The sequence below is a fragment of the Stigmatopora nigra genome, chromosome 9 (genome assembly GCF_051989575.1).
Source record: "Stigmatopora nigra isolate UIUO_SnigA chromosome 9, RoL_Snig_1.1, whole genome shotgun sequence".
Taxonomy (NCBI): domain Eukaryota; kingdom Metazoa; phylum Chordata; class Actinopteri; order Syngnathiformes; family Syngnathidae; genus Stigmatopora; species Stigmatopora nigra.
The window spans coordinates 3,815,302-3,830,103 of NC_135516.1; the positions used below are offsets into that span (position 1 = coordinate 3,815,302).

General features: G+C 36.3%; 2 protein-coding genes across 2 annotated transcripts in view; one reads left to right on the forward strand and one right to left on the reverse strand.

Annotated features, from left to right (window-relative positions):
- On the reverse strand, positions 1 to 8,085 carry odr4 (odr-4 GPCR localization factor homolog). The gene is made up of 14 exons (XM_077723738.1): positions 7,963 to 8,085; positions 7,545 to 7,648; positions 7,208 to 7,324; positions 7,017 to 7,109; positions 6,294 to 6,403; positions 6,184 to 6,220; positions 5,756 to 5,899; positions 5,587 to 5,682; positions 4,696 to 4,743; positions 4,390 to 4,512; positions 4,201 to 4,315; positions 2,908 to 3,111; positions 521 to 574; positions 1 to 314 (listed from the first exon to the last, which is right to left on the reverse strand). The coding sequence occupies exons 2-14, from the start codon at positions 7,641 to 7,643 to the stop codon at positions 244 to 246; spliced, it is 1,311 nt and encodes a 436-aa protein (XP_077579864.1). The 5' UTR covers positions 7,644 to 7,648; positions 7,963 to 8,085; the 3' UTR covers positions 1 to 243.
- The window catches only part of LOC144201251 (nucleoprotein TPR-like), a 26,886-nt gene continuing 19,726 nt past the window's right edge, over positions 7,643 to 14,802 (forward strand). Inside the window, exons 1-11 of the mRNA XM_077723735.1 lie at positions 7,643 to 7,759; positions 8,489 to 8,651; positions 9,078 to 9,182; positions 9,330 to 9,394; positions 9,465 to 9,555; positions 9,673 to 9,776; positions 10,016 to 10,180; positions 11,814 to 11,906; positions 12,144 to 12,224; positions 12,756 to 12,843; positions 14,239 to 14,376. Coding sequence (XP_077579861.1) covers positions 8,501 to 8,651; positions 9,078 to 9,182; positions 9,330 to 9,394; positions 9,465 to 9,555; positions 9,673 to 9,776; positions 10,016 to 10,180; positions 11,814 to 11,906; positions 12,144 to 12,224; positions 12,756 to 12,843; positions 14,239 to 14,376 — 1,081 coding nt within the window. The 5' untranslated portion in view covers positions 7,643 to 7,759; positions 8,489 to 8,500. The remainder of the gene's footprint in view (positions 7,760 to 8,488; positions 8,652 to 9,077; positions 9,183 to 9,329; positions 9,395 to 9,464; positions 9,556 to 9,672; positions 9,777 to 10,015; positions 10,181 to 11,813; positions 11,907 to 12,143; positions 12,225 to 12,755; positions 12,844 to 14,238; positions 14,377 to 14,802) is intronic.

Consider the following 14,802-nt stretch of genomic DNA (forward strand, 5'->3'; position numbering starts at 1 on the left):
TTCTCAGGTGTCATATTATATATATTTAAAATTATAGAATTTACACATTTTCAACAATGTATCTCAAATAGACAACATCAACGATATTTAAGTTTTGTAGAATGGAACTTATAATGTTATGAAGTTGCCCAACTGTCTTTGGGCGAAAGGCAGACTACACCCTAGACTGGTCACCAGTCATTCGTAGGGCACATAATGAATCACTTGAATTTGATTTTTAAGTACTTTATTTTGGTGCGTGTGTCAAAAATCACCGAGGTACAGAATTGAGGCACCAGTGGCAAGAAGGGCGACAACAGTGGCCATGGCAACACCTAAACAGAAAAAGCAGAATTAGGGCAGTGTGAAAAACGTAATTATGATGCAGAATGTGTGTCAAAATGAAGCAGAACATGTTTTGGAATGACTTTTTCTAAACTGATAATGTGATTTTTTGTAAATAAATAAATTTATCTCAGATCGAAAATCCAGTAATAGTGAAAAAAAATAACATGCAAGAAGATGTAGCTGCTGTCTTTACCAATGTAGTTGTTCCTCCTGGGCTCTTTCACTTCAACATGTTCTGCAGTGCATTCTGCAAACACAACACGATCTTTTAAATTAGTAACATACTGAATTATGATGTACTAAGATACTTTAAAGAGAAATGTTGCAAACTAATAACAGTCATGAAGCATTGCGCAACTGAAAAACAGGAATGTTCAAATGTGATTCCCTAAGGGCAAAACTTTTTTCTTCAAAAGTCAGAAAAAATGTTGGGAGGGCAAACTAATCGTCATCTGACATATTTTGCAACACTTTGGCTCAGTGAGAATGAATTAACCGCACAAGTATGTTTTGCTTTTTACTTTTTTGTATGTGTTTATTTGCAATGCCGTTTTCAAAAGCTGTCCATGATGACAAAGAGGAAACTGATCTTTTTTTCAGTGCAGGAAAGTGCTATATTATTGGGGAAGAGACACGTTGACATCAATAAAAATAAAAGAAATATGGAATGTACAAGGTAAAGTCAGCTGAGTTCAGGTTAAATGTAAAGTGACTCACATTCAACGACTATGGTCAATTTATTCTGACACTAAATTTAAGCAAAGAATATTTTATATTAAGGATGTCCCGATCGCATAATTTTGCATGTAAGTTACTGTATTTATTCGAGTATAACGGGCAAAATGTTGTACCAAAAAACTGAAGCAAAGTTTGGTTGCGCGTTATACACGAATCCCAGTGAAACACTGTCTCCGCCGATGAAAAAGACTTTGAAAAATACATTTTTTTTGTAAACAATTCATTTGTGTGTGTCAGGAGTGGCTGGATTGCCTTTCCTGGCATGACGTCACGATAATTATCAGCTGTCACTAATTACGTGATTAGATTATTTTTGGTATTTAAGCATTATGATTTTCTGTGGCCGCCGTCGGATCGTTCTGGTTTCGTTCTGGTTTCGTTTCCTGTTTATCCTCGTAGTCATTGCTGTTTCCATTGACGCCACGCCGCATGTTCTTTTCGTTTGTAATGAGTGGTCAAGCCAAGTTATTTAAGTTATGTTACCCCGTTTATTAAATCAACCTACAAGAGCTACAGATCTGCCTCACCTTTCCATTTACTTCGGCGACTCTGCATCTGGGTTCAACTTCTCCACCGATCGTGTCGCACTACGCGGCGAGATCGTAACAGTGTGATAGATACAGCTTCAAAGAAGCATTTAAACACATGATAAAACCAATGTTAGAATCTGATAGAGAAGCCTTTGTATGCAATCATACAGTGGTCACAGGTTTCCTGCAGTTTTTCACCAGATTAACACACTAAGGATGGATTTTGCCCCACTCCTCCTCCACACAGATCTTCTCTAGATCAGTCAGGTTTCTGGAGTTCGGCGATTACAGTTTTAGCTTCTTTCATTTAATGATGCTAAGGAGTGCTGCAACAGTTGATCTTTTTCACCAAGGTGCTTGGCAATTTCTCTGTAGCTCTTGCCAGCCTTGAGGAGGTGTACATTTTTTTCTCTAATAGTGTCTATGGACAGCTCTTTGGTAGTGGCCATATTACCAGTTTGAGTTTTACAGATTGTATGATTATGTACAGGTGCTTTTAAGCAGCTAACGATCGCAAAGAGGTGCATCTGATTGAGTTTTATGCATAGAGTGGGAGTGGACTTTTAAAGACAGACTAAGAGGTCTTTCGGGGTCAGAATTCTAGCTGATAGGTGGATGGTAAAATACTAATTTGCAGCTCTATCACACAAATAAATTGTTTTAAAAAAGCAACCATTGTAATTTCTGGATTTTTTTCTTTCTTTCTAGATTGTCTCGCTCACAGTGAACATGCACCTACGATGAAAATTTCAGACCCCTCCATGATTTCTAAGTGGAACAATTTGCAATATACCAGGCTGTTCAAATACTTACTGCACTGACTGTATCTTTGTGGGTTATAATCCCCCATTAGGATAACAAAAAACAGTGATAGGATCCTTTAAAATTTATTTTTAAAATTAATATGCTAGAACCCTTTAAGTATAGGTATTTATGTCATTTAAAGTTTATACTCTCTGAAGAAGAATAAAAATAGTGTTAAATCCTAAAGCATTATTCCAAAAACTACAAGGCAACCCTGATTGTGCTTTCTTGTTTTTTTTGTAAATTTACATTACTCATCACTCGAAGAGTTGTATATCTCTCACTTAATAAATGTATTAAATTATTAAGCCCTTTTAAACCTATCTTATAAAAAGCACCCACAACAGTAGAAAAAAAAAGTATACTGTTAGATTCTTTGACAATTTTGGTTTGACAGGCCTAGCTATAGGCATCTCCAACACCCAGTGGTTAATTTATATATATATATTTTTTTACATTCTTCTCCCTAATACTACATCTCCATGATCATTAAAAAATAGCTCATTACCTGCTGGTTTTCCACTTTCTATGATTTCAGCAACAACTTCCTGCTTGGTATCCAAGTCTTGATGAGTTGAATCAAAGTCCAGCATTTCTTTTAGTCTGTCAATGACTTCAGTTGGGTCCTCGTCATTGAACTGGTAGTCACAAACACACAGAGCCCCACTCAATTTTGCAGGATAAAAGACACGGTGAGGGAAGCAGAATCGTTCTGGAAGACACATTCAATTGGAGTACATGAAGACCTGGACTGGTTCATCAGAATTTTACTGCGTGGTATAAGCAGGTCCAGTTTTTGTTATAGGCAATGTAGGCGACCGCCCTGGGAGCCACCTAGATAGGGGCGCATGAGAGGCCTCAAAAAATTTTGTTTTATTCCAAATATATTACCACTTGTCAAGACTATTATCATGGCATAGATCAGCGGTCGCCAAACAGTTTTCTCACTAAAGCTCATTCTATTTTCTCGCGGAAGGGCTACTTGGGAGGGCGACAATTTAAGACAAAATTGTGTGAGGGTGGGGTCGGTGGACAAACGACACCCAGGACGCCGCAATTATTTATTATTTTAACAAATTTTCTCATTTCCAGTGAGAGGGGGGAGATTGAAAACGTTAATATTTTTACTCTTACGGAATGGCACTAGGTAGCTCAAGGATTGGGGACGACTGGTTGAGATCATCTGCTCTGTGGCGTAGTTTGCAGAGGGGCCATTGCCTCTCCAGTAGTGCACATAACGCTACTTTGAACACTGGCGCTAGTTCAAAAGCATAATATACCATATATACCAGCTTGCAAGCATTTTCAAAGTACTGTCTTTTACGTTAATGTCAGCTGTCAAACAATTTGTTGTTGCTGTCATAACTTCAGGAGTTGTTTAAATATAACGTTAAATTGTAACGTTATGTGAATTGTCCTTAGCAGACAGAGGTCAAAGTCAGTGAATTGGCTAAGGGTAGTTTATGTATACGGCAATATTTAACCACTGTGCTGCTCTTAGCCGATGAACTCTGCTCTTTGGGTAGAACATGCATTTTGTATGAAGCAATATTACAAAATACTGAAAATTACATTTTTAACTTGACCAATACATTAAATATGACAAAATATATGATTTTAGGAAAGAAAATTGCTGTAGTTGAGGTAAAATGTCAGCTTCCTTTTTTCATGAAATCTTCTCTGTTTCATCGCACTGATGATAAGTAGCCACGGTCATTACAAGAGTCAAAACAGTTCTCGTTGACACTCAAAACAGTTCTTGTTGATGGACAATGTCAATTATGCTTTTGTGGTGGGCTACCTGTTCCATGCTTTTCTTTGCTGACTGCCTTACTCTCATATTCTGTAGCTAGAAGGTCATCAAGCATCATCTGAACTCTTGTCACCATGGTTGAGACAATATCCCTCTTTAGGAACTGGAAAAATATTTGTTTTCATGACAAAATAAACACATTTACCTGTCAATGACCAACTACTGTGAAAAGACTACCTTCTCAGCCAGTTTGGCCTTTGGTTTGTTGTTGTGTATGTATGCTCGGCCATGGATGGATCCTCTGACAGACAAGCTCCCTCCACATTTCTCAACCGCATCTGTTATGCTTTGCTGTTGATCCTGCAGAAAGATACAAAAAGATAATGCCTTGATTTTTATGAAGCAAACTGTGAAGGAGAAACTGTTAAAGCTCAGCTATGCATATCATGTTTATCAATACAAAGTGGGGACCAACAAATCTTTTCACTATTGTCATAGTCATTGCATTGTATTGCACAAAACAAAAGTGTGTGCGTATCTTACTGGTGTGAGTAGCAGTTGAACAGTCAGGTTCTGTCTTACATTCCTCCTCTGAAAAATGTTTATCAAACACAAGATTTTAGAATACAACTTTGGACAACACCCCTTTTCTTGTATACTTTGCGTTTTTGTTGGAGAGGTTAACAACACACAGCACCCGAGACCCAAAAACCTGAATTTGAAAAATCTTTCAAATTAAAATTTACTTAATGTTAATGGAGTGAGTCTGGTCAGACGAGAATAATTTGATAAACTACCTCACGTCTCCTCACCCAACCAGTCCTCTTTACTGTATTTTCTCGCATATAAGCCGTATTTGTAACCCAAAAAAAAAGATGACTGATCAAGGGTACGGCTTATATGCACACAAGACATACAGCGTTGCTATACTCATTTTAACCAGCAGATGTCAGCAAATTAACATTTACTATTTGTTATTTTCTGTTTTGCAGTAAGAACACAACCATTACCAGATGAAATAGTATAAAACTGTTTTTTTCTGTATGTATCCATATTTTCACCAATTTCATTATACACAGTTTTGTATGATGACAATAAAGGCTTTTGAGTTGATTGATTTGATATTTGTTTTTTGTGCCTATATTATTTTTATGAAAATCTGCATGTGACTATATAAAATAGATTCCAAACCCCCATATCATACCCCCTCTCCCGCCCGATAATTAAAGGGGCGGCTAATTCGCTAGAAATTATAAAATTAAATGATTTTAAGGCAATTTAAGGGTGTGGCTTATATGCTTAGGCTGGTTATATGCCAGAAAATACGGTATATGTTGTTTTCAATGTTAAAATGTGCTATGTAGTTACGGTACATGACATAGTTTAAAATACTGATATTAAAAGTTAAAAACTATCTTTTTATTTTTATACAACCTGTCCTGCTGTGAGTTCTGCATCATCAGGCAGCACTATGCCATCAATCAAACAGACCGCATTCTCAATCTGGTTTGTCCATTGTTTTAGTCCCCCCTAAAACACAGGGTGAACTCTGAGAATATATTTAGATAAAATAAGAAGCCTGATTTAGTGTCAGCACACATACCTTGAGACATGTATCCATGCTCTTTGAACAGGCTCTGTTATCCGGTAGAGGAACAAATAAATCCACGTTTAAACAACAACTCATCATGGACCAGGAGGAACACACATTTGACTGATACTTCCAGTCAGCAGGCTTGGCCAAACTCTGGAAGAAGTTTAAAAAAAAAACTTCAAGTGCCAGTACATTTTGTACATTTAAAATACATTTTTCACTGATGTATTCCCCTTAATTGTTATACAGTATGCCCAGCGATTGGCTGGCCACCAATTCAGGGTGTCCTGGTGCCTTTAGTTGGCTGGGATTGGGTCCAGCAACCCCTTGCTATCGTTGTGAGGATATACGGACTGGGAAATGAATTAATTAATGTTATACAGTATATCATATAGCATAATGGAAATACATTTTGTAACATGAGATTGAGGACTCACCTTGGGATCTTTTGTATCAAATGTTCGGCAGCTAATTCTGGTACAATGGATTAAAGATTTACAACAAATAACTCAGCTCTGTCTAGTAAGGACGCAGTGTCAAAGGATACTTTCGGGATTTCGGGTTGATATGCAGTGTCAGGCAGTCTGTGACTTCATCGTTGTCGTAAGAGTTCCAAAGATCTTCCGAAGATATCAGCGATTGCACTGCAAACGCCAACTTCACACAAGCAGACATGCCGCTAAATTAAAAATGATGTAATCAAGTTTGAAGGTGAGTTTGTACAAATTAGAAAAGGACAGTGAGGAATGTGAGGGGGCTTTGAGATATTTACTTTCTTTTATAATTGAGTCCAACAAAAAACGAATATATATTAATCCATCACAGTAGTCTTAATGTTTTTCGCAAGGATTACCAAATCACCATTTGTAGTACTCTGGATTGATAGGCTCATAAAACAGTCATTCATATGAATCAGATGAGGGGTTCAACCGTTTTTCTCCTTATTTACTGTATAAGTAAATGAAATACTGAAGCACAAACTCTTGGTCTGTACATTGTAGAAAGACTGGTTTACCCAAATGATTTTTTTTCAAATATAATTCCACACATAATCGGATAAAGTACACAGTAGTTGTGTGATTTTAATGCAAGGATGAGTTCATCCAAATTACCGGGAATTCAAAAGTTAAAATGGCAATGCTTCACTTAGTTAATAATCGTGACATTCTAGAATGGGTTCTGATTAAACTGTTAATATATAGACATGCATGTTTTGATGATGAGACTGTTTGTTGCAAAATCTAGTCTGAGATATATAAATGCAACTCACCTGACGAAGTGAGGCTAATGTTTCCTTGGCATCTACATCATTGATGACAAACACTCCTAACACGGATAAGCCTCCAGGCAACATTCTGGAAACCTGGAAAAACAATGTAAAGAAGTTTGAAATATTGGTACTCTAATGTCGATATTTGTTTCTTGGCATCGAGTAGAGTATTGTTCTTTTATATTTCCAACCTGTCGAGCGTGCTCACTGATCCATTCCTTGTCCAGGGACTTTCCTACATCAACAAGGGGCTCTTCTCTCAAGGGTGTTCGACACGCCATCACTACAAAATCCCTTTGAGGCGAGTTCTACAGGCCGTATCAATTAAGCACATTTTTAATTTCACAATGATGTATAGTAATTAACACAAGTACATGTGTTATAGATCTATTGTTGGCTTTATGTTGGTGTTCACGTATTCCTCGTTTTATAACTTGACATTAATTATTTATAACTTTAACTTTTATCTATTTGCAATTTTTATGCACATAAACAACTTGACTGGATCCATAACAGATGTTAACTTACCTGTCCAATGACCAGGCCTGTGACATTATCCGATTGTTGTTCACATTGTTTTGACAGATACACCTCCACACTATCGTCTACTATGTAAACACGGCCCATGATGCCTGCATAAAAATAGGAAATTAAATATCTCTTAATGTTCATTCATTGAGAGCCTGGTGAATATCGCGACAACGAAGACGTGGCAAAACAGAAAACAAACTACAAAACATCAGGTAAGTTGAATTTTACAACACGTAGAAGCACAATTGCATGTTAAAACTGCTTTATGACAAATATAAGCCTAAATACAACATCTTACTTAAGCAAGCAGACTTCTGACAAGTAATTTAGCTAACAAAATGCGGCTAAAATTAGCCATTAACGAAATGACGTGAAGGCGCAACGGGAAGAAATAATAAAAACATAAAAAATATACCTCCAGGTGCGAGAAACCCGCAAAAATAGCAACTCAAAATCAAAAATATGTACAACCTATTCTAACACGCCAAAACAGAACATCAGAAAGACAAAAAACTATAAGTACCACAATGCTTTGAGCCCAAACTTCCGTCGCATATATCTGTCGTCAAATTTGAGCTTTGAGAAAGCTATTTTTTGCAATTGTTAACAGTCATTTTAAATTTTCAAAATAAAATCATCTGTAACTAGTTTTGGAATAATCCTGCCCGTATTTTATTAAAAACAGTAATTATACCTTTTTATTCATAATGTGTATATGTTTTATGAACAATTTAGGTAAATACAAAAACAACAAACCCCGCTAAATAAATTTCTAGGGATGAGTTTTACATTTAGTTTGAAGAGCAAAATTAACTTTCTGCTGTTGTATGCTAGAACATTTAATACTTCATAGAATCTTGTATCCATACTTTACTGAATGTCTACGCAGCACGTTATTTAATGAGGACTGGGTTTAAAACATTCTGTAATTATTTTATAAGGGGTAATTGGAGATGGCGGCCGTACTGCTGCAGGTTCTGGAGCGGACGGAGTTGAACAAGCTTCCTAAAGGGGTCCAAAATAAGATAGAGAGGTTTGTATCGGAACTACAGAGTGCTAATGAGGCGCTCCGGACCCAACAGGAGCGATTCAAAGCGGACAGCGGTACGTGTGTACATTTAATTTATTTCAATTGATCATCCCTGGTAGAAAAACTTAATGAGCTAATAAATATAGCGTATTTTATATCATTAGGGTTGGATCTAGTATGTGGAACCATCATTGGCTAACAATAGCTTCGTTGCTAACTTGGGGGAGAGAAAGAGGGGAGGGGGGCGGGGGTGTCCCTTCTGCTCCAAAAACTTTATTTTCCAGACATAAATTTGTTTACCGTGTGTATATGATGATTCAGCGTATACTTAAATGTTGCTTCAGACACTAATTATATATAAAAAATATTGCTAAGAAATCTATTCATGACTTGAAGTTGTCAGTTAATTTAGCTAAGCCAGTTAGTTATATGAGATTCTACCACTGACTACGGTTTTTGGTTTCCAATATGATTGGTTTCTTGCTAATTCGTTTCAACAGAACAACAGTATTTTGACATCGATAAGAAACTTGGTGAGAGTCAAGAACAGATATTGTGTGCCACCCGAGACCTGCAGTCTATCAAGGAAGAAAATAAAAAACTTAGTAAGTTGTCACTCAAACACAAATATACTTCTGATTGTTACATATTTCAAGTCAACTGCTATTGCATTGATTTTAATTTGGACTCTTACAAACTTGAGTTTCATGTAATAACCTCTGAAAAATGATAATTGCTCCTTCACTCTACAGATGAAGAGTTGAATGCACTGAAAGGAATCGAAGGAGACACTCCTGAGGAGAAAACCCAGCAGCAGGTATGTGTCAATAATATTGAAGTTCTATGAAATGCAGATTTGTTAAAAATTATTCTGTTTTATAACACAGCAGTCCAAATCAAAGTATGAGCTTGAGGTGGAAAAAAGAGAACTGGCACGGATGCTTGAGAAGAAAAATCAAGAGGTTGAAAACCTATCTGGTATGATTGCAAAGCACACAAGCATAGTTGCACAGCATGAAATTCTATTGTCATACATGTGAATAATTGAATGATTAACCCATAATTTTCATTTTTCTGTCCTCCTGTGCATTTTAGAAACTTTAAAGAGCCTGAATGAGAAACTGTTGGAGACCAGCAAAGTCAAGGTGGAGCTACAATTAAAACTAGATGAATTACAGTCCTCACAGGCCTCGGTGCAGGTAAATTATGAAAAAAATAAATATTGCTCTATTTGGAACCCTATGTCAAACTGGAGATACTGATCTTAGTGCCATCATTTGAGTTGTCTACAAAAGCTTGCTTCAACATGTGAAAATAAAACCGATGGATAAGATAAGAAACAAATGATCACATACTGCCTTTGTTTTATTAAACACATCATTTGAACATTATTGACAAACATTATTAAAATGTGTACTGTGTTTGCCTGTTCCTGTAGCACCGGGAGAAGCGTATGGAGCAGGAAAAGGAGCTGCAGGATAAAAAAATTGAATGGTTATCTGCGGAACTGAAAACCAAAACTGAGGAACTACTGAGCTCTAATAGAGATACTGGCAAAGAGATATTGGAGCTCCAGGGTAGTGTGAAAAACAAGACTGAGCAGGTAACAATGAAACAATCAATAGTTTTCCGTTACGCTTATCCCTGTGGGCACCAGGCGGGGGACACCCTGAATTGGTTGCCAGCCAATCGCAGGGTACAGTGAGAACAACAACCATTCAAACTTACACCCATATGTAGGGTTAATTTAGTGTCTTCAACCAGCCTATTATACATGGTTTCTGGGACGTCGGAGGAAACCCGGGAATCCAAACTCTCAATCTCACAACTGTGAGGCAGATTTCTAATCAACTTTTTCACCATGCCGCCACAGTCAAACGATGCCATTAGATGAAGAAATTGTAATGAAAATATGGTGTGATACATGAACCATATGACTATATGATAAGAAAATTAATATAGGGAAAAAAACACTTTTTTCCTACCAATAAAAAGAAAAATAGCCTTCAGTAGATATGACAAACTTGATGCTAGAGGGAGACCACTTACGGCATAGGTCAGGTCTACCTGTTATGAATTTTAATGGTTAACACATGTTCCTTTTACTGTTCAATTGTAATATAAGGTTTCAATCACAGTAGAATTTGTGACACAAAGAACTCAAAGTGCACTAAAATGCTTTAATTCAGCCTCATGAGCAAAGTTCCCTCTAAGGTGCGTGCTTAATTGCGTACCACTCGTGTTCTCCACACGCATCAAACATGGAGCGTACTAAATATAATTCAACCTGAATTGTAAAAAAATAATAATTGCATTTTGCAACGCAACTCAGAGTGGTAGCATCCTGTCACTGATAAACGACAACAAACGGCCAATTACGGATAAAACTTTGACTAACACTGTGTCCAGCCAATTATATGATGTGGTTCACATCACCCGAGTTTATTTCCGCGGCATGAGTAAATGTTAACAGCATTGATTGGCTGCATTAGTTATGCGTTACACGTAGATGTCTGGGTTTTCCAGTTTAGCATATAGCTAATGGTTCATTGGAGCTGCTGCCAACCCTTTGTAATGCAGAAACAACCGGGCTGTGGCAAAGCCACTCAACAAACCGAAGTAAAAATAAAATGTGGTTCTTTTAAGATGGAATGGTTGTGAGAATAAGTTTAAATAGAAGAAAATTAGTGAAATTGGGTGTGAAAGGTCTCTGCAAAAGTTTTCCGATGGAAAAATATTGGATATAAATGTAAGCTGGACCATCTCAAGTGACACGTTCAGCAGAAAAGTTATTTGAATGACAATTGAGAAGGACAGATGTGAAAAATAAGGTAAAAGTTAAGTCAGATTTGTACATATTTCTGGTCACATTTATTAATGTGTTATTCATAGATATTTTTCATAGAATTTTATTATGACTAGATCGTTTATGCGTAGTAGACATGCACCTCCTTATGGCAGGTGTAATACTTGTGTGTGCCCATAGCGAACATTTATAATGTTGCTCAAACTGGTCCTCATTGTGCTCAGGAAAGTTGTCTGTATGCCCAGACATATGAAAAATTAGAGAGAACTTTGATCATGTGATGATGAATTTACAAAAAAATGTAAATGATTTGGGCCATTATTTTAGCAATGTGACAATATTTGGGATGCCTGCCATCAACTCTGCATTGTAAAATGTTAAGAACAGCTGTTTTGCACAGTGCTATTAATTTTTTTTTTTTTTCCAATAGGTAACCAGATTGGAAAATCAACTCAGTTCACTGAATCAATCCTCTGAAAACCAGAATAAACGAGCTGAAGACTTGAACAAAAAACTGAGACAGGTAGATTAAATACTCAGTATTTGGTTTTGGTCTTGAAATCTCTGGACATTTTTTTTTAATTTTGTTCATTTATAATTTGATAATAAAAGAATACAATATTGGAATATGACGGTCAAAGAAACATGGGAAAAGTAAAGCAAGTTTGATATTCCCCACATTCTCTGAATGAATATTGTTAGCATTTATGCTGTCACTCGCAAGTGGGACCTAATTTTTATATCCTTTTTCACACTATAGGCTAAGGATGAACTAAGTTCCATGGAGGAAAAATACCGGAATGAGCTCAATGCTCATGTCAAGCTGTCTTCTCTTTACAAGGTGACACTTAAAAAAAATAAAATAAAAATTAATTTTGTCAATATTTGCCCATTAGTCAGATTCTGCATGCTTGGACTCATTAGTTATGTGGATAAGCTAGTCCCTATCCAAGCCCACCCTCAACTGGGATACAATTAATCACATGGCACCTACTGCTGATGGGTAGAATAGGCCTTGAGAAGCGTAATACTACATTGACAAATTGTACTTATACAGTATCTGTAATATGTCACTACATTTTTTGATAAAGGCACCTGCTGGGTCTTTATATAATTGGAAGAAACCTTTTTGAAGCTTCAAACTGACTAATTTAGTGGTCTCCGATATTATTTATATCACATAAGGAGCTCAATGCATTCATCAATGCACCCAGCTGTAGAACATAACATATCCAAAAATGCCTGTTAATGCCTGCTATTACATCTTAATGTGGAAAGTAATGTGCAGAATGAGGCCACATATTGAGGAATAAATACTTAATTTTTCATAAGAAAACGTGTTTCTCACTTCATTTTCTCATTAAATTTGAAGGGTGTAGCAGCAGATATGGAAACTAAGAATCAAGAACTGAGCAGAGCAGTGGAAGAACTTGGAAAATTGGTTAAAAACACCGCAGAAGGTATGAGTCCATACCTTTATTGTCACCCTTATTTTTGTTTTAGTTTCGTGTCCTTTTTTTATTAATAGACTAATCATCTGGTCCCTTAGGGTTAAGTGTTTACACTATGGCAAATAGAAATTCAAGATTTTTAAAAACAAATCAATCTCATTTATTTATCATGATTTTCTTTTTACATTGTTCTTTTAAGTGTTTCCAAACCATTGCCGCAAGATATCTGTCAAGAAGTTATAATATTCTTAAAATAAAGGTAAAATTCTGAGAGAAAAGTCATAATATAACAAGAATTAAGTCAAACATAGTAATATTACAAGATCAAATTTGTAATTTATAAGAGAAAATTTGTAATATAAAATACAGCATATTTTCACGTTACGTAAACCGGAATTTGCTGTTTCACTAGCTTCAACTTTTCTAACGCAAGATGTGGTTGAACACAACTTCTTTTGTTGTCATATTAGGAGATTCAAGTAATGTTGTGAGAAACAGGTTTTTAAAATTCAATATTAAAATCATTGGAATACTTATTTTTTACATTACGTGAAGGGGAAGATGTTTTTGTAAAGACCATCTTGTAAACAGCATTTCTTAAAGGTGCTCACTTTTATACTAAAAATATTAATTATCATTCATTGGTTTTTGCATGTGCACCCTTTTACTGGATGAAAAATTCTGCCATCAGATCAGTATGGCCGAACCATATTATATGCATTCCCAAATGCATGCACAAATAAAGACACCAGAAAATCTTCTGGGTTTTCTTGCAAAAGAGAAACCTTACAAGTCTGTCTAGGTTCATTCTGGTGTCACACGCATCTTTTCCCTGTTTATTAGCGTCAAGGACCCTAGTTACAATGTCTCAGCTCTCAAGGGCGGGGTTGTAAACGAGTGAGACGTCAAATAGTCAAGGACCTCAGTGACAATAGAAGTTTTAGCTCTCAAAACAAATGAAGGTCATTTAGAGCCGAAGGATCTCCTCCACATTCCGGCAGTACAAGAAGATTCGACCTTCCTGTTGTTTGGTCTAACTAAGGAGCAACACATTTACACCGTTGCAAGCAGATGTACTAAAATGACTTTTCTAATGTTAATAAGCTAAGTAAAGCAAAGTGTTCTTCATTACAAGCAAATATATAATAATGCAATACTAATAACCCTAAAACATCTTGGGGGAAAAAATCTGATCAAAATTCAACTTCGGTTCTTGGTTTCTGAAAGTCCCCAAAAATGCAACTTATACACCACTGCAATGGAACCCGTTTTCCCTCTTTCGTTGTGCTTTCTTTTGCAAGTGTGACTTTTAGTCCAAATATATATGGTATATTGCCTCACCTTGAATATTGAAAAAAATATTACAACTATCTTCTTTTTTATTTTCATATCTGTCACTTGTAGCTAACAAAATGCTGCAAAAGACGGCGTCTGATGCAGAGGAACAAAAGACCCATTTAGAAGCAGAGCTTCGTGAGAAGATCAGGAAAATGGAGAAGGAGCTGGAGAACACTTCATTGAAGGCCTCTGTCAAATATTGCTGTAAATATACATAAATATTTCATTTTACCCATTGTTCTTCCTCTAGTTTCCTTCCACAGCACAAAAAAATGAACATAAGATTGCTTCATAACTCGACTTTATCTGAAGTGAATGTTAGTAGCAATTGTTGGTTCTCTCTGGCTGTCTTCTAAGATTTACTCATGACCATATCAGATTGTACTTCACTTCTCACCCAATTTCATATATATTTTTCATTTTATTCAAACTTTATACGTTAGGGCTGATATATTAGAAAGAACTGACAATGCAATTTTTTTTTGGGTGTTTTCGATATTAAATAGGGAAGTTTTTTTTTCACCAGATGACTTGAATAACTCTTTTTGGGGAGGTTTTGGGGGCTTGGCAAGACAAATTGGGAGGGTAGCAGCTGAGACCGCTCCCGTCCCGTCTCCATCAAAGGGTGCT